This window comes from Haliotis asinina, chromosome 14 (assembly GCF_037392515.1).
Source record: "Haliotis asinina isolate JCU_RB_2024 chromosome 14, JCU_Hal_asi_v2, whole genome shotgun sequence".
Taxonomy (NCBI): domain Eukaryota; kingdom Metazoa; phylum Mollusca; class Gastropoda; order Lepetellida; family Haliotidae; genus Haliotis; species Haliotis asinina.
Window position 1 is genome coordinate 20483175 of NC_090293.1, and position 20888 is coordinate 20504062.

Consider the following 20888-nt stretch of genomic DNA (forward strand, 5'->3'; position numbering starts at 1 on the left):
ATCTAACAGAGCTATGTGGAAGATTTGTGCATAATGTCAGTAGCCTTGGGGTTGTTAGATTCATGAAAACATTTCACAGTTGGGGAAAAGAAAGAACAGTGCTTTCATTACAACTGTTAGATGTCATGACTACAAAATTCAATTACTATCATTTACATTATGTAAACATATGACTCACAGAATTATGTAGGTTCCTATTGAAACATACATGGTGTCTAGTTTGTGTATTTCTGTCACAGTCACTGATCGGTTCTCTCTCTCTCTCTCTTTCGCGCACGCACGCTCACTCACACACACACACACACACACACAGAGTTTCATTACTGGAAGATTGCGAAATGTGACATTAAATGAAAACCTTTGAGTAAAATACCAGATAACCAAGAGCTATCAAAAGCTCTGGATACTGAAAGTTGTCATGGTTGTTCTCTTATGGTTCTCATCAATCAGAAATTAGATTTTGCAGTAATGTGGATTTTGGAGATGAAAACGTGGAATTTTGATTATTTCCTATCATTATTGATCTCCAGAATTTACACTCCATGAGAATCCTGCCCGACTTAGTACACCCAGCTGATCTAAAGAATTTACTAGTGGCCAGATTGCGTTACATCCCTCCAAGGCTTGTTCTTGTTGGGAGCAACGTCAATTTCCTTATTTTTCACACCAAAATGAGCAAATTAGTCCTTTTGATGTGACATGGATGCTATGTCATAGCTGCCATTTTGGTTTGATGCCTCTCTTCTGCTAATCAATTCCATTCAGAATTTGTAGAACGTTCCCTACTCCTAAATGCAATTTCTACCTCTCTTGGCAGGATTGGAGCAGACTGCCCAGTTTTTGTTCGATAGTGCAGGCTCATGTGGCTGGTATTTTCAGATGCTGTTCTTTTTAAATAAAAAGAAAGCTAGAAAAAAAGGGAAATTGAACAAATTCCAGCATTATTGAAATGAAAAAAAAGCTTTAATCATTCAAACGTGTTTGGGACTTGGAGAATGATTAAGTGTAGTATTTTTTATTAAATATTTTAAAATTACGTTGGTGAAGCAGATGGCTTTTTGTTGAAGAGCGAAAAGGATTAATATGTCTCCAGAACTCTTTCCTTTGCAAGAACTTGTCTTCATTAAAACACCTGAATAGGGAGGTACAATGGGTGACAAGTGGTTAAAGCATTTTCTCATCATGCTGAAGATCATTTCTAGTGTCACCTGCTACTATAGCTGGAATGTGCCAAAGGTGGCGTTAAACTAAACTCAGTCACTAGCTCTGAATATTAGCTGATGTGTGCTAGGTAATATGAGTAAGATGACTTTTAGTGGTAGTGGAATGTGCCAAAGGTGGCGTTAAACTAAACTCAGTCACTCGCTCTGAATATTAACTGATGTGTGCTAGGTAATATGAGTAAGATGACTTTTAGTGGTAGTGGCGTCATGATGAATATTGACAGAAATTAAGTATGAAGTGGTTTGAACAGTATTCCAGTTGTACCACTGTATGTCAGAATGTGTGATGACAGGCTGAAATGAGAGCATGCAGTGTCTCAGACATTTACCACTTTTGCAAGTGCAGTGTGAGTACAGTCGTATTGCAGACAGACCATGAAGTACCAGTAGGCAAATGGGATTCAAACTCATAATTGTTAGTGCCTGCCAAAAGCATGTAATTCTTCACAGCAAACTGCAGTGCCTTTGATGACCAGGTAGAAACAAATCTACCCAATGTAGCCCATGCAAGTGTAGAATGTATGGCAGATGTATTTGATTATACATACCTGAAACAAATCTACCCAATGTAGCCCATGCAAGTGTAGAATTAATGGCAGGTGTATTTGATTATACATACCCTGAAACAAATCTACCCAATGTAGGTAGTCCATACAAGTCTAGAATGTTTGGCAAGTCTAGTCGGTTATACAAACCCTGAAACAAATCTACCCAATGTAGTCCATGCAAGTCTAGTCAGTTATACAGACCCTGAAACAAATCTACCCAATGTAGTCCATGCAAGTCTAGAATGTTTGGAAAGTCTAATTGGTGATACAAACCCTGAAACAAATCTACCCAATGTAGTCCATGCAAGTCTAGAATGTTTGGCAAGTCTAGTCGGTTATACAAACCCTGAAACAAATCGACCCAATGTAGTCCATGCAACTCTAGAATGTTTGGCAAGTCTAGTCAGTTATACAAACCCTGAAACAAATCTACCCAATGTAGTCCATGCAAGTCTAGAATGTTTGGCAAGTCTAGTCGGTGATACAAACCCTGAAACAAATCTACCCAATGTAGTCCATGCAACTCTAGAATGTTTGACAAGTCTAGTCGGTGATGCAAACCCTGAAACAAATCTGCCCAATTTAGTCCATGCAAGTCTAGAATGTGGCAAGTTTAGTCAGTTATACAGACCCTGAAACAAATCTACCCAATGTGTAGTCCATGCAAGTCTAGAATGTTTGGAAAGTCTAGTCAGTTATACAAACCCCGAAACAAATCTACCCAATGTAGCCCACGCACGTGTAGAATGTTTGGCAAGTCTAGTCAGTTATACAAACCCTGAAACAAATCTACCCAATGTAGCCCATGCAAGTGTAGAATGTATGGCAGGTGTATTTGATTATACATACCCTGAAACAAATCTACCCAATGTAGGTAGTCCATACAAGTCTAGAATGTTTGGAAAGTCTAGTCAGTTATACAAACCCTGAAACAAATCTACCCAATGTAGCCCACGCACGTGTAGACTGTTTGGCAAGTCTAGTCAGTTATACAAACCCTGAAACAAATCTACCCAATGTAGCCCATGCAAGTGTAGAATGTATGGCAGGTGTATTTGATTATACATACCCTGAAACAAATCTACCCAATGTAGGTAGTCCATACAAGTCTAGAATGTTTGGAAAGTCTAGTCAGTTATACAAACCCTGAAACAAATCTACCCAATGTAGCCCATGCAAGTCTAGAATGTATGGCAGGTGTATTTGATTATACATACCCTGAAACAAATCTACCCAATGTAGGTAGTCCATACAAGTCTAGAATGTTTGGAAAGTCTAGTCAGTTATACAAACCCTGAAACAAATCTACCCAATGTAGCCCACGCACGTGTAGAATGTTTGGCAAGTCTAGTCAGTTATACAAACCCTGAAACAAATCTACCCAATGTAGTCCATGCAACTCTAGAATGTTTGGCAAGTTATACAGACCCTGACACAAATCTTCCCAGTGTGTAGTCCATGCAAGTTAGGAATATGTGTTAAGTCTATTCAGTGATACAAACCCCGAAACAAATCAACCTATGTAAGTATAAAATGTTTGGCAGGTCTAGATTACCACAGTCTCTGAAAATGAAGAAAGTTTCAGGGCTTCTTTTTGTTGTATTTTATGTTAATTAAAAACAATTTTGATAGCGTAACTGTTAGTCAGATGGCCTAGATTTTCGAAGCTCTCTTAGCGCTATGATAGTCAAAACCATGTTAATGTATGGCACTTACGACTGTCTTAGCGTTAAAAGAGCTTAAAAAACTACGCCCAGGCTACCTTTTCCCCACTGATATTAAGTTCTGTGTTTGAAGTCAATTTTTTACCTGAATAAATGAAGACAGACTGCATGTTTGAGGAAGCTTGATGTGCACATCCGGTCTACTAGTCTGTCGTACAGACCCTGAAGTATAAATATCCAAGAAAGTCCACGCAAGTCTAGAAAATGTGGCAAGTCTAGATTTCCAAATGAAGAAAGTCTCAGGGCTCCATTTCATTATATTATTTTTTTACACTATGGACGTTTTTTCAGTAAAATATATTCATTTCAGAGACTAGCTGTTAGTCTACCAGTCTACTTGATTGTAGAAGACATTATAGTCTTGCCGTCAGAATACAATGTTAGAGATGAAGCCTTTTCATCTAACTGAATCTGTCCCTTTTTGAAGCCACACGTTTTTGGCTAGATATTACTGTTCTCGACAATGTGAGGGGATTTTTTTTATTCTCTGCGTGTGTGGAAAACAAAATGGGAGAAAAGTTTCCCAGCACTGATGCTACACAAACTCAACACAGACAATGAAACTTATCCCAATAATGTTCAAACTTATCCATATGTAGTGTTGTCACATTTATCTTAACAGAATGTGCAGTTCTGTCCCAGTAGTGTTCACACTTACCAGAATAGTGTTAGAATAAGACGTGCCTCAATAATGTGCAGACTTATCCCATTAAAGTGTTCCGATTTCATAGAATAGTGTGCAGACTTGTCCCAATTGAGTTCAGACTTACCAGAATAGTTTTCACACTTATCGCAATAAAGTGATATATCAGAATAGGGTGTTCAGACATCTCCGTATAGAGTATTTAGATTTATTCCATTGTGTTCAGTTTTCCCAACACCATGTGCTGACTTATCCCAGTAGTGCCCAGACTTATCAAGCTGTTGTGTTCAGATGTATCCCAGTAGAGTGTTCAGACTTATCCTAATAGTTTCAGATTTATCCTGATGTAGTGTTCACACATGTCCCAGTACATTGTATAGACGTCTCCCAGTAGTGTTGATTTACCTAGTAATGTTGAAACTTATCAGAATAGAGTGTTTCTACATATCTCATTGTGGTGTTCAGACTTATCCCAGTAAAATGTTCAGAATCTTTTATCCTAGTGTAGTGTTCAGGTTCATTCAAATATTACTGAATTAATATGACCCCATTCTCGAAACAAACTGAAGTCTGAGTTTTGCTCAAATTTTAGCAAAATCAGGAACATACATTTTCCAGAATGAGTGGAAATCGGTATCAAACTTTAACTACGTAAACGATCAGAGTTTGTTCCACAGATTTCTATATTTGCTGTTTGGACTTTTATATTTTAAAAAATGTAGTTGAGTTAAAAATTCAGCAGTTTCAAATTGTCAAACTCAGTTTGAGATTTGAGTAATAACTGAAGTTTGTTTCGAGAAATCAGGGCCTGAGTCTTAGACTTAGGCAACCATTCCCCCACTTGATGTGATTCAGCATGGACTGTTTTGTGTCAGCTATTTCCATAATATTCAAATTGTTCCTATGTCAAGTTTCTTCTCTTTTATTTTTTTGAGAGGATATTTCTCAAGGATTTTCCCTTCCCCAGTTCAGATTTTCCGATTTCAGTTTTCTGATCTCTAATATTTTTTCCATGCCATTTCAGAATGCTTCTGCATTTGTGTTTTTTTGTACAAGTTTCCTCTTTGTAGGTGGTACCGCAATTACAAACCTACCTCTTTCAATGATTTCCATTTTCTTGGCATTGAAGATTTTCCTTAGATTATTATCACCAAGAATGGCTAGTGTAGTGTCGAATAACATTGACTTCATTCATGCTATGACGCCACATAACAATTAAACAATCAAACCTGCCACAAATTAGGAAACGTGCCACAGATCTGAGTCCTACATATATGTTGATGACAAATTCATTAGTTTGAGACAAAACAAGCAGTTCCTAATTATGACATATAAAGAGTTGTATAAAGCCAGCAATTGAATGTTATTACATAATTCAAAGGTATATATCCCCCATATTCCTGAAATGACTTGTTCATTTCTTGAGGATTACAAATGTTTTCCAGTAAAACAAGGTGGAAACCTACTAGTTCACTGCTTTGTCCATCTGCTCAATAACGGTTAGCAGTGATTAGATGTGACGTTTTATTATGCCAAGTCAGCAGGTATAAGTTGTATTGCTATTTGATATTGGTGGTGTCATAAAGACTGCCTCAGGAATCAGCCCCCAGACTTCTCTATTATATACTTTGTCAGGCTCACCACCAGTCAAAATACATTCTTGTCTTTTATGTGACCACACAGTATTCTGAAGGATTAGATCAGGCACCTAGATTGCTTTTGGGTCCCAATAATCCCCTATTAATCATCCTATCAGCACCTTCAGCTTTTAAGGACGATAATTTAACAGGGTCAATAAGATCGGTGAAAAGATGAAGCTGTAACAGGTTTCAGGTTGATGTGCACGACATGTGCAGCATAAAATGTGTTTGGAATAATGAGTGTTGCTGATGGCTTGTGAAGAGGTGTGGCCTTTATGGAACTGGCTGACCTGATGGGGCCAGTATCTGTAGTATTTCTTAACCTTTGAGGGGAGCTGGGAGAAGAGTAGGGCATGCCCTTCTATAACCTGTATAGCCTCTATTGTAGTAGAAGTATGCTTCAGTGTTTGTTGGACAATCTATAAATAGCAGAACCAGCAGGAGCCTGCGAGTGAAGAACTGTATATAGTCACGGACTTCACATATATTGGTTTAAGCTTGTGTTGTCGTAGTCATATTTAAGTACTGAAACCTGTGATGGTTTGGGTTAGAATTTGTCATCAGCGACCCATGCTTGTCATAAGAGGCAACTAAGTGGATCAGATGGTCAGACTCACTGACTTGACACATGTCATCGTATCCCAATTGAGTGCTCATGATGTTGATCACTTGATTGTTTGGTACAGACTCAGTTATTTATAGACCGATGCCATACTTGCTGGAATATTGAAGAATAGCAGAATTAATAATTAACAAAAACCTATACCTCAGTTAACGGACTTATGTGTGGCCTATTTAGGTTTATTGTTTATATACATTTGGACCAGTCCATTTTTTCTGTTTTCAGAACGGAACTCCTTAGCCATTGAATATGTCTTTAAGTGGTATTTAGAAGTGTTACACAATAGGGGAGAAGTTTAAAAATGTCAAATTCTGTAATGTGAGGAACACAACATGACATTGATACACTTTCCCCTTGTTGAATTCGACCATTGTGTTGAAACTTGCTACACAGGTCGGTCTAGTGGTTTGGTTGGTGCCTGTTAAATATAAGCAGTCAGATTCAGTTGGTGAACTGCACAGGACAGAGGTGCTATGTCATCTCCTTTTAACTATTGTTGTACCTCAATGGAGTAGATCAGTGGTAATATCTACTGGTATGTAGTGCTGGAATGATTAATTGTTGTTAATCATCCGATCCAAGTCAAAATCAATCATTGTAGATTACTAATGAACTGCAGATCGATTAATTGGAAAAAAGTGGTTTACTTTTATTCTGTCTAGTCGTGTTTTCTTTTACCTGGCAATATGGGCCCCATTCCTAAAAGTGATCGTAGGGCTATGGTGATCATATCTCTTATACTTTGACATTTACTTAGACTGTGGTAACGACTGCGATCGCTTTTGGCCACGGAGCCCTAGTCACCATTGCTTGTTTACTTCTTAAACTGGAAGTCAGTCAGTTTCAATGCTAGATGTATTTAAATTTGGGTGACCTTTCCCAAAAAGGTCACAACATCATTGAAATACTATGAGATTATAACTGATTCCAGAGATATCCAGTCCAAACATAATGACTGTATTGTGAATAAGGTTTTACTTACTTTTCTCTTTTTCAGAGAGAGAAAAGTGCAGGGTCAAATACATTGTTTCCATTGACGACAAGACTATACACGAAAAACTAAAAGTATTCAGTTTGTGAAACACAAATCTACTAGACCGTCTTATTATATTATGATAAAAATAATCAAGTTTCAGTGCATTAAATTTCAGAAACACAATCAGTGTGCCACAATATAAGTTAAATATGAAGTTAAGCAATAGAATATTGTCTTTAGGAAAATATAAAAATACCATCTTCTCAACGGGAATCGGTTCTAGCATCTTTATTTGTAAGTTTACAAAGTTACAATTCTAAATACAGCAAATATCTATCAAAATGAAAACGACATCTATTTATAAAGAAATCATAATTTGTCCTTTAAAATATCAATTTACAAAACAAACATTTCTTCTAAAACATCCACTTTTTTTCAAGTTCATTTGTCGAGCAGGCCGCATGAAAACGAATTAATATTCATGAGCAAAAGCTGTGCCAACCTTATTCACCCAATCATGCAGCCATACGTCACAATGCGACCCAGACATTACAAGTTAGCCATTTTCTAATTGGCTGAAAGGTGAATTCCTTGAATTGATCTTTGGTATTTGCATACAAGCACATGACAAACTTCATGCACTCACCATGTTCCATCCTTCAAATTTCGCAACCAGACGCTGAAACTGATACCGGTATATCAGGTTAGCAATATATATATATTGGCTGAAAGAAAATTCCTTGACTTGCACCAGCACACAAACGTGTGGGTGGCTGAAATATCGAGTTGTTTCGGTGTCATGACTGCTGTAGAACATGCTGATAAAATGCTTAATTAGAGTACTTCACAGAGTAGATTTTTCTATTTCAACATTAAGAGAACATCTTTGTTCACCCTTCAACAACAACACAAAACAAAAAGACAGATGTTTATTGTTTTTCGTGATGATCCAACAACGCTGCAAGTGTCAGTAGCTTGTTAGCGTTAACAATTGACAACCTGACATTGTTGGCTGACATTGGTGTTTGACAATGAAATAAAAGTACAAACAATTATAATCGCTCAATTATCGTTCAGACAGATGCGATTATCCATATGACAATATGTAGCGATAGCCAGCTCTACTGGTATGGCACACCTATCAACTTGTATTTGTTTGTTACATGATGCCAACCTGTAAAAAAAATTAAGCTGGTCTGACCAGGCAGTCCAGTGATTCATGTTTTCAAAAATGGTCTGTGCCATGGGAGTTTGACGAACCCCCAATCCAACTCATGAGATCTACCTACTGGTGACATTAAGTCACCTATAGTGGCAAACATGTTTATCTTACCTTGCATGTAAATGTCGTTTGGCTAAGCGATTGGCTGAGCACTCCGCTATTATTTTCATTGTACCCCACTTACAAGCGAAGTACATTTCAATTTTGCCCCACTGCCAAGGGCAACATATTTGGTACTTCATGGTAGTACTTCTGTATCTTGAAAAACAATGGAAATTAACAATGTTTTGTGAATGCAAATCGATAGAAGGGAGATAGCTCTAAATCTTTTTTTTTTGTGTTGTTTGCAAAATCTAGTGATGGCTACGCAAGAATTTGCCTTACATCCCAATAAAAAAGGTTTTGACAGTATGTTCAAATGTAGTCCCTGTGAATATTGAAAAGGGGAATTACACTATTGTAGCTTTACTAAGACCATACTTGTGGGGAAAACATGCAAGATGCAAGATTCGAATTGTTTGATTCACACAGCTTGGCTGAAGTGTACAATCCAATATCTATGCTTCAAACAGTTCAAAATTAAAATTAAGGTGTTTGGTAAGTTCAATAAGTTGTTCACTGGTCCATTGGGGTCCATGGTTGATGTACCCTCGTGACCAGTGAGCAACTTATTTTGTCCTGGTTACTTCGTGGGTGTTTAACCCAGGATATAGAACAATTGTTTCCCAGAACCAACCTTGTCCATAGTTTGCCCATCCTTGTGATCTTGGCATTGATATTTATGTAACCTAATTCCTGTAACAGAAGAGTTGTAATGAAACAGAAGTAAAGGAATAGGATCTACTATTAAGTTGTATTCTTAGAGGAATATTGATGACACATCATTTTAATCATCTCTTCTTGTAATCCAAAACATGCATCTGTTTTTGTTTTTTGTTCATCTGATGTCACCTTTGAGTATGGAATGATGTCTAATTATCGAGGACAATGAAGAGTCTATAGGGGTTTTTTGTTAGCCTTAGTAATGAACACTGGGAAGATGTAATGAGGACATGATGGACTCAGCTGTAGAGTTTCTCCGTGGCATTGCAATCTGAGGGGAACTAGATTATTGACCATGCTCTATCATGCCCTCCAGTCTCCACATTAAAACAGAGTCTCTAGGAGCATTGACATAAAGAATATACCTCAATCTACACAGCAACATTTTGATTGATATTTGCCAAGGATAAATGAATTCTTGGCAAAACTGACAAGAATACATGCTTCAAAGTGTTTTCATGCTTCAGAGAGAAAACATAGGATCGTGCTTCCCACTTTTCTTCAAAGAAATTGCTTTACTAAGCAGAAATATAGCAAGGATGTATTCAACAAACTTTGATGGTGGAACATAGAAAATGGATTGTTATATATGGATATCTTTGTGGGTGACATTTCGTGTTTTACAACTGAAAAAGTTTAAGGACCTCAAGATTGTGTATATTCTTACAATTAATCTGGTAAGCATTACGGTATAGTAGGGTTAGGAAGAACCTTCAAAGGGGCCTCTTATTTTGGTTCATTATAATGGTAGTGTGTTCAACACATTTTAGCTTGAATGTGAAGCAGGTGTCAGTGACAAAAACCCCAACAGTTCCTTGTATCTGTTAGTTCAGTGTGAGTGTATTCATTATGTATGTTGTTGATTGTATATATGTTGGTTGCTTATTTCTTAAATGCATGAACAAAGATGATTTCAAAGTTTATTTACATACTGAATTCTGTTGATTGAAGAGAGGATAATTATGTTTAGATGTGTATAGATCTTCAGCAATTCTACTTTTATTGATCAAGCATGTTTGCTGCCTGTAAAGTGAAACATCCATGCTCGCTATGATATAACTTGTATTTCAGGTACCCTGTGATATTATCAATAGAAACGACTGCACTGTCAAACAGCTCAATATGATATAACTTGTATTTCAGGTACCCTGTGATATTGTCAATAGAAAACCACTGTACTGTCAAGCAACAGCAAGCTATTGCCCATTACATGAAAACTATACTTGGGGACACGTTGTACACAGAGGCTGCCGATGAAAATCTCGAGCATTTACCTTCACCTGAATTCTTCAAAGGCAAAGTTCTTGTCAAAGTAAGTGTGTTAATTATCACTTGGTGGATTTTCTTGAAAGTATATCTGAGGAAAATTACATACTAGTTTCCATTCTGGTATATGTTGGGGAAAAAAATCGAACAGGATATTGTTGATATGTCTCAAGCACAAAAGTGCTTCAAAAGAAACTGTAGGAAAAACATCAGTTGAAACTAACTGTGAGAATCCTTCTTTACTTTTTGTGAGCACATAGCATATGGTGATTATGATCAAGGGTAAGATGCACTGCAACTGTTTGGAGCTGTTGACGTTTATGGGTAATGCGAAACCTCTATTTGGAAACACTTAAACTGTACCTAGACAATGCTGAGGGTCACATTTAGAAAGAGATGTAATTTTAGGATATCCACTGTCTATTTGCTTTGGTGTGGGAAGAGAAATGCCTTGCCTTGAACAGTCCCTGCTTTAGTCGCATCAGCTTCCACTATAGGGCCTTCCTGTATTGGGCCTTGCACTGTAGGGCCTTATGGTATGAAATGTAGGTGGAAAACATGTAAAAGTCTGTCAGCAGTTTCAACCATATGGCCTTGTACTACGAGGCCTTACATTTATATATCATCTGCAGGAGGAAAGTTGTTGATAGGTCTCTTGTTAGCTTCCTCGATAAAGCCTATCACTATTGGGTCTTCCACTGTTGGGTCTTACTCTATGAGGATTGGCACATACCATGAAAAGGTCTGTCATCACTTTCCATGGTCCTTGTACTAAAGGGACTTACATTTACAATCTCTAGAAGGATACCTTTGGACAGACCTCTTCTATAGGCCATTTTACTATAAGGATTTACAAGTACCTTTTGGTACACACCCGGAATAGGCCTCTATCAAATATTTCTAATGTAATAAACTTTATGTCAAGTGCTGACATAACTTGCCATTTTTATGATGGGGGTGGACAGTCACTCATCGTCTTGTTGTATGCATCTATAAATGTGTTTAAATGTGTTGACACATACAGAACTTATGGATGAATGATCGAGAAAATGGTTGTAGCTGTGTATGATTAGTGAAGGGTTAAGATGGTTTAATCATTTAAATGAGTCCCAAGTGTATTTAATCTTTATGGACAAGAGAGCTAACATACATTATTCTTTATTTCAGTCAGCAAAAATAATCTTGGCATGACACATTAGAAAAACACAAAATATTTAGGGTATTTATACTGGACAGGTTGAAATTATAGTAAAAATTAGACTTTGAAAGTAGCCAGATCCATTGTTCATGTTATCCAAATGAAGGTGAACAGGTGTTCATGAAGCATTAACACAGGTGATCCTGGCAACAGTACTATAACAAATTATGACACAAGAACCCCTTGTTGTCATTGAGGTTGCAACATGAAAAATGCATGCCAGCAGGATGTGACCAATGGGTCATACCGATAAACATGGTGTCACAAATGCCAAAAGACACAGAGTTGCCAGGGTATTTTTTACAATTCTTATGAATACATTACCTGTCTTACGTCAGTATAGATATGGTGTGATTCAGTTGTCATTACACTAAAATATATGCTGTAAGATTTTGAACAATAGTTAATGTTTCATTGTTGCTCTAAATCCTGCATCCTGCTGCTATCACACTCTACGGTCTTCAGATTTTCAACTGAAGTCCTCTTCATTGTTTGCAATCCATAAGAAGTTGTTTCAGTAAAGGTATCTTGCTACCCACAACTCATAAAGATTGTTGGAGGTGGCAAAAAACTCCTATGTGTGCTGGTGTCAGCAGCAACAATATTCTAGTTTGTCAAGCGCATTAGGTCAGTTGTTGTTCCACCATAATTGTACTGTTAGTATAAACACGTACTTGTGTTTCTAGCTATTATTTTGCGGTCTGACTGAAAAAGAATAACATTCTACTGGCATCCATGACATAATTGCCCTGAAACAACATTCACACCTCCATGTCAGCTGAGTTATAAGGCATAAAGATTATATTTTCTTATCACCTCGGTTTACTGCCCATGGAGTAAGCCTGATTTAGCTGTCACCGTTCAAAGTGAATTGTGATCACAATCAATTGGATCCTCTGATTGTGTAATTCATCACATCCACTACAGATATTTATCCCTGTAAAACAAGTCGGAAACAGAAGGTTTGAACATCATCTCATCTGTAGCAGGAAGGCTCAAGATCAATATTGCTGGCCAAAAATTACGTTACAACAAAAGTCAGTCTGTAAGTTTTATGTTTAATATACGGTGGATAATTACTTGCTTGTCATCTATGAGGAATTGGCAAATTTGTTTTAGGCGCTATTTTTGGCAAGTGCATTCTCATCTTTTCTGTGGTGAGTGATCAGGCTGTGTTGTCAATGTCGTACAGAGGAATGTTCAATCAATATTGGAGGATAAGCGAGAGACACTTCAGACTTGTTGAGAAAATTTATTCATTTCTTTGGATATTGATCAGATATTGTGAGTGTACCTTTCACCTCAGCCAGTCATATTTTGGCTCCTAAAATTGAATTTGAGGGAGATGAAGTGTGTTGATAAGTTTGTTAAGTTATTAGCCAAATGTGCAATTTTAGCCTTCAAAGATCTTTAATTGCATTTTTGGAGACTGAAGACTACGAAGTCTAAAAATCCTTGTGAATCTAAACTACTGAACCATGATGTGCCACACATGTTTATTAAAGAAGAATTCATTTTATGATTTCAGGTCATTTCTATGTTCCTGACGTACATGTCAACAGGTCCAAAATGTTTGTGTTTGATATGAAACTTTAAACATAAAAATACAGTCCTTTGCTTAGTTTGTGTGAATAATCTGCCAAGTTAGGATAAAAATGTAAGTACTAATTTTCATGGACATAATGAACAGCTAATCACTGGGCTCGGATCAATGCCAGTTGGAGTTCCAGAGGTGTTGCTTGTACCCATGTTGGTGGATTTCCTCATATAAAAAAGTTCAGTGACAAGCATTGCTTTGGGAAATATCTCACATGCAGTGATTTCCCAAACAAACAAATCTGTTGCTATCAATGAAACCATCTCACTCACAAGAAAGACCCTTCATCAGCTCAGGTTTGCATGTCCCATACATCATTACACACGAGGCAGCTATGAAGTATATCCAATTGTCAGGAACTGATCTGGTTCTAACTTTCTTGGTTCTGCCATTGATTATAGTCATGTCCTAGTACCACTTGTGTGGGTGAAATAGGTATGTCCTGATACTTACAGCTGAAGGATTTGATATGATTATACATCTGTATGTGCCTAGGTCCGGATGCATATTATAAGTTGTTCACTGGTCACAAGGGGGCCATGGGCTCATGTACCCTCAAGGTTTGTTTATGTTCCTCAGGCCCGAGGGACCAGTGAACAACGTATTTATCACACCGAACATCTGAATTTTGCCATTTTGCAGACGACACAAGATAAACAGATTTAGAGGTATCTCCCTTCCATCGATTTTTAATCGCAAGGCATCAGTAATTTCCGTGCTTCATGCGTGATTCAATGTTATTCGAGACAAAGAAGTACAACCATGAACCAGAAGAGTTTGGAATTCACAGCAGTGTACATTGAAAATAATACATCGCCTGTAAGTGGGGTACACGGAAAATAATTAAATAGCGCTTAGCCAATCAGAAAGCGACATTCATGTGTGAGGTAAGATAATAGTGCTTACAGCCTGGTCAGGAGCTCAATACAACACCAACACCACCCGTGTGGGTGAAATACAGGTATGTCCTGATACCTCCAACTGAAGGATGAAGTTTACCAGAAATAGGTTCAAATTTCTTATAGACTTTGCATATTTATGTTTCCCAATCGTATCTTTATTTATTGGCATGAATGGTTTAAGTGTTTGGAAATGAAATTGAGTCACTTCAATAGATGTACCAGTAACTGAAATATAACAGCTATGCTATGACCTGACCTGTCAATGACTATTGTAACATCACAGTGAGTTTGATGCCCAGTGGAGTCTGTTTTGGAGTATGTTTGAGACTGGTTATTCTCTGGCATGGTTTTTGTATACTATATGCTGTGTTGGTGTGGACTTTATGACCTGGCTGGCTTCTGACATCGTCCCCTATCTGGACCCCAGATTAACCTCACCTTGCTGGTATCAGTAGATCTAGTTGCCTTGTTCACATGCTTAACTCATGCTTATTGCAGGGTAAAAAACTGCCAATCTCAAGCAGCTCAGTTGAGGGCTATGTCACTGATGAGGATGAAGGTGCCGAACCTGACAAGAAGAAAAATAGTAAACGGGTAAGGTCAAGGTTAAAGATCAGTGTCAAGGAGACGTGGTGAATCCTAGGTAAAAGTTCAAGTTTCAAAGGACTCGGTTATAGTCTGTGACTTAAGCCACCAGTCTGGCAATAGTGTATTGTTAAATGCCACTCAGTGTACAAGAAAATCCTATTTGATAACTATGAAACATAGTAAAATTGAAGCTTTTCGCCACCTTCAGGCTTGTTGACTGGAATGTTTCTTTTTGCAAAGAGTTTGAGAAAACAAAAAAACCATGAAAAAACAAAAATATTTTGTTGTCAGTGAGATCTTGCTAAAAGATTTGAATATTATTTAGTTTCTTTCATATAGTGAAAATTATTATTGTAATAAATCTAGTTTGAATTTAAGTGGTTGTAATGCCATATGTGTAAGCTTTTGGAATCCTGAATACATAGATTTGTGAGATACTTCTATTTATTTGGAGACAATTGCCGATTGCTGTTTGATAAGTGTGTACCTGTTAAGTAGTCACAAGATTCACTTGTGGTGTTTTTGGTCCTTGTCCATGCCAGGATTGGTCTTTAGCAGCCTTGCCACAAACACCATTTTCCATAATGTACAAAATGAAGAACACTATCTAGCATACTGGTAAATAAAGTCAGGGATTGCATTGTTCCCACATGCAGAAATGGCTGAAGTTTAGTGGTTTTTGCCTAGCTTTGTATACTGTGTGAATTCAGCCAGTGAAACATGCAGAGGGACCTACCTGCCTTATGTCAAGTCGCATGCTTCTTCTGCTGTATCATGGAGACTGAAAGGAAAAAGGAACTGCACTGCTTTTGCCAAATTATGCAACCGATTGACTGAACGGCCATGTCTATCTATTGGGCATGCATTTGTTTACCTTGATGGCATTCAGAACATGGCCTGTTGGTAGAAAAATGCATCTTTTCATGGCTGTTTCAATTTTCAGACATGTATGTGTTAGAGCTTTCTCAATCTGTTGGCTGTATGTAGTTGTCTGTGTTTTGGTTATTAGACTGCAGAATCCTTGGATGTTGGTGTTTCAGGAAGGGTCGGTTAAGAAACACAAACTGGTTAAGGAGCTGTCGGACATGGTTGTGTATTGTGTGTCCAAGAGATTTGAAGACTTTCAGGCGTCCCAGCAGAACCGTAAGTACACAAAAGATGTCCTAGAAGGGCCCGGGGTTACAATTGCCCCCAGCTACTTATGTTGGTTGTAAGAAGTGACCAAAAGCACTTGGTGACTCAGGCGAGTGTGTCCTTTTGTACCCTGATGTACACAATATTCAGCCTGTCATATTGCTTGTAGGGCTATGTATTGGCAAATAGATAGCATTGCAATATACTGTCTGTACTATGATATATTGTGAGCCAACTGTGTGACTGTGATTGACTCTTATTGTACATGCAGATCCTGTTTTCTACATACTAAGGCCCTGAAATAATTATGGCTCTGATTAACATTTATTGTACATGCAGATTCTTTCATATATTTTTTACCCAGTATACCAGTTCTCAGAGTGGTCTGACATGTGTCACTTGAAAAGCATGTTGTGCTCTTCTGGTGTAACAGGTATACGGTAAGGCCCATCATAGGATGAATATTAGAAACCAAACAAGAGCTCAGTGATACCTTTTCCACTAGACAATAGGAAGTAGATGTATTAAACCTTGTTCACTGTTTGTCTCACAATGAACTGTACTATTTTCCCTTTCCCAAGGCCTTTACCTGCTATATGCTACAGATTTCGGAGTCTTAAGTGTTAGTTAAATAGTTCACTTAACTAAGACATGCAGAACTTTAAGAGTCCATGTCCTTCCTGTCGTGACTGCTCTAAACATGTCACATTAATCAGGTCATGATAATCTACATAGTATGATGCATTGACACATTACACGTCAGGGCTACTGAGGCCTTCCACAAACTATGAAGAAGTTTTTATCCACAGTATCTTCAAATGTCATCATGTTATGCCAACATCTACATGTGTAACACCACGGAACATGATACTTTAACTTGTAGCAGTATATTATGCTATAGTAGATAGTATTCCTCTGCAAATGGAATGGATAATTCTCTTTTGAAATGGCTCACAGAGTATAGTACAGTTCTACTCAGCGAGTCATGGCAATGCTTGTGAACATGACTATTGCTGCTTTGCAGAAAGATGAAGTCTATATCAGTTTTCACAAATAAATCAACGGCATGTGGATGACTATGTATTTCATATTAATATGGGCAGGTTTTGTGCACAGGTGTGTTGGAAATAAATGAAATACAGCTCACCTCCTTCCACAGTTGTGGACAAGTAGTGGTGTAACACATTTATTCTAATAATTCTCAATCAGATTACAGATTTAATAATATGATTCTTTGAAAATGTCATATGTAATTTATTTTTCAGAGAAGTGCTGGGAGATTTGCTCATACAGCGAGTCCCAGGCTCTGAAGTTGGCAATGTCCTCACCAGAGGAATACGTCAACCACAACAAGCGGTTCCTGTCACGCATCTACCCCAACGGCATGCGTATCGACTCCAGCAACTACAACCCCCAAGATCTCTGGAACTGTGGCTGCCAAATGGGTAAGGGCACTCCCATACAAGCTGTGCATGTGTTATACGTTGTTATGGATAAATGGTGGTAAAGTTGGAGGTACAGTATGCAGCTATTGCTCTTTATCCTTGTACTCCTATAAAAAGAGATCAGTTTGCACGAACATTACTTCCAACTCTCCACTCAGCGCCCAACACCAGGGCCCCAAGGACAAGGTGTTTGTGTTAATCATGCAGTACATGCAGCTGAAGAAGTGCTGTTGTATTAAGGTTGTTGGATGGCATACATTATCAGGGTGTTTCTGCTCTGAGACTCTGTTAAGACTCACTGGGTCACCATCTTTGGTTGCTCTCTTGAGGAGAGATATACACTCAAATCTCAGTGAGTTGAATCGCTGACCAAGTGATAAATTCGACTTCTTGATATATTTGTGACATTGGTATGTCTGTGATGGTAGAAAAAAATGGTCGAGGTAGAAAGGTACGTTTACTTATGCATAAGAATCAAGACACTGGTAATCAACATTCAGGATTTGACTGTACAGTAAAAGCTGTCAAAACCAGCATCTGTCCAATCCAGCAAGTTCTCAACACTGGCATAAACTTTCAGTCCTGTCGGTGGGTTGTACATCCATCATCAGCTGTACAATCCAGCATGTTGTCTAAACTGAATTATTGCTTTAGTCCCAGTGAGTGCTGGTTTAGACAGCTTCCACTGTATTGCAGTAATTACTTTTACTCTGTAGCCTTTATTGATGATTTTTTAACCATTTACTAATTATTACAACATTTTGAATTTGTTTACATGTACATCTGTGGAGACTTGAAGGAAAATAGAATTAAGAACCAAGTGGCTCAAAGGGACCAACTAAAGTGTTTGTTGTATGGTAAATTAACACACATAGACTGTACCTCATGGTTGCAGACATGCATGTACCCATGAAGATGCGGGTCAGAATTGGTCCTGAACAACCCATCTAGGGCTGAGTCAGAATTGAACCCATGCTTGTCATAAGGGGACACTGACATGATTGGGTGGTCAGACTCGCTGACTTGGTTGACAGATGTCATCGTATCCCAAGTACTCATGATATTGATCACTGTAATGTCTGGCCCAGACCTGATTATTTACTGACTGCCCCCCTGTAGCTGGAATGTTGCTGAGTGTAGCATTAAGCAGCAAACAAACAAACAAACAATTCAAACACTCGCCTCTCCTGAGAATATTTTGATGTATGACATACATAATGTCTGCCTTTCCTCCCCAGTTGCCCTGAACTACCAGACGGCAGGTCTCATGATGGATCTCTATAACGGCTGGTTCCACAAGAATGGAGGCTGTGGCTTTGTACTGAAACCAGCCATCATGCGAGAAGAGATCTCATACTTCAGTGCAAACACCAGGGAGGTCATTCCAGGGGTGTCCCCACAAATACTTCATATAAAGGTGATTATGGTGTCATTACAAGTATTCAGTGTAAAGATGAATAAAGTGACTGAACAAATATCCCGTGTACAGGTCAGTATGGAGACTGAACAAATGATCAGTATGAAGGTAAACTTTGTGTCCCTCCAAAATTGTCTTCAAAATGATAAATGTTGTGTCTAAACAAATATTTTGTGTAAGATGATACCCACACTGATACTATGGAATGTTTTTATCAAGATGAATACTACTTAGAGAGGTCTTAACAAATATTTCCCCTCAAACTCTTCGGCAAGTATATATATTTTTCATGCGAGTGTTTTGCAATGGTAATTTGACATTAGACAGTAACTAAAAATTTTGCTGCTGATTTAATAATTCAGTAACTGACTTGCAGACACCACACAATAAATCCTTTTTATCAAGACAAATGTGAAAATGACCTCTTCTTTTTTTGTTTCTTACAGATTATTAGCGGTCAGAACTTCCCCAAGCCTAAGGGTTCTGCAGCTAAAGGGGAGGTGACTGATCCCTATGTTACTATTGAAGTGTTCGGCATTCCGTCGGACTGTGCTGAAGAGAGGACAAAAACTATGCCGCATAATGGTAAGTCTGAACACTTAGTCTCCACTATTTTTGTGTTTTGTGTACCTAGGTCAATTATAGGTGGAAGTGGGTTGATGACAGATTTCAGTAATGGGAACTGAAATGTGCAACAGACATTAAAATATTGAATTCTTAGATTGTGAATGGTTGGAACTTACATGACATAGTTATTTCAGCATACAGGTACCTATACCAAATCTGTGATAAATCATTTGATATTTTTTATCCCACCTCACTTGCAAGTTTGGGGTGAAATCCACCTTTTGCTGTGAGAGAAGTCATTTTGAACTTGCCGTCTGCACTGAATATTCACTGCAGGATAGCAATTGTTAGAATGAATTTCTTAAACTGTAAATTAGTCATGTCATGTTTAATTTATACCAGAAAATGGTTTTAAATAAATATCAACCTAATATATGCTTTTGTATGTGTTATTTTGATTGTTTCCAGGGTATAATCCAATCTTTGATGAAAGCTTCGAGTTCCAGATTAACTTGCCAGAGCTGGCTTTGGTGAGATTCACTGTTCTGGATGATGACTATATTGGAGATGAATTCATTGGACAGTTCACAATACCATTTGAGTGCATGCAAACAGGTAAATGTCTTATGTTGAAACATTGCATAGGGATACTATAACCTGCCGGAGGACAGTAACTTAGTGAAAAGTATCTGAGAAAATAATGTGTTTGTTTTTTCATCCCACTTCATGTCCAAAGATATGATGGATTTATTGCCATTTGTTAGAAACCAGACTGAATATGAACCTAAAGGTGTAGAAGTTAACAACGTTTTAAGTGCCATTCTCAATCTAAGGGCAACAACTCTTCCCTTGTTCCTGATCACAGCAGAAGGGAGATTTCCATTTAGGTTGTGGGTTCTCTTTTGTGACATATCTTGCAAAATTCTGTAGCTAGAATAAAAATGTATAATGGTTTTCTAATTGTCAGTTTCTTATTTTTGATTGTTATCCATTCTTTTTCACAGGTTACCGACATATCCAGCTTTTGTCAAACACGGGGTACCCCATTGAAAACTGTACATTATTTGTACATGTAGCAATAACAAACAAGAGAGGTGGTGGGGTGAGTTTGTTTGAGGACCTGGGCTTAATTTTCTAAGCTCTCTAAGCTCTTTAATAGTGGTAAGTGCCTTTCATTAGTGTTAAGAGAGCTTCGAAAATCTGAACCCTTATTATCTGCTATGATATACCCAAACTACTGCTGCCTTCAGTAGGGTTACCAGTCACTAACTCACTCTTTGGCTGAAAACAGTATTTGCTCACTCACTGTGGTGTGAAACATACACTATCAGCAGTGTGAGTATGCATTAAAACA

The 20888-nt window shown here is 37.9% G+C and overlaps 1 protein-coding gene across 4 annotated transcripts in view; it reads left to right on the forward strand.

The window, feature by feature from the left end:
* LOC137260960 (inactive phospholipase C-like protein 2) overlaps positions 1–20888 on the forward strand; it is a 70162-nt gene that overhangs the window by 40666 nt on the left and 8608 nt on the right. For all 4 annotated transcript variants that reach the window (XM_067798538.1, XM_067798539.1, XM_067798537.1 and 1 more), the window contains exons 7-14: positions 10564–10732; positions 14882–14977; positions 16012–16114; positions 17371–17550; positions 18789–18967; positions 19414–19552; positions 20003–20149; positions 20539–20636. In XM_067798538.1, coding sequence (XP_067654639.1) covers positions 10564–10732; positions 14882–14977; positions 16012–16114; positions 17371–17550; positions 18789–18967; positions 19414–19552; positions 20003–20149; positions 20539–20636 — 1111 coding nt within the window. The remainder of the gene's footprint in view (positions 1–10563; positions 10733–14881; positions 14978–16011; positions 16115–17370; positions 17551–18788; positions 18968–19413; positions 19553–20002; positions 20150–20538; positions 20637–20888) is intronic.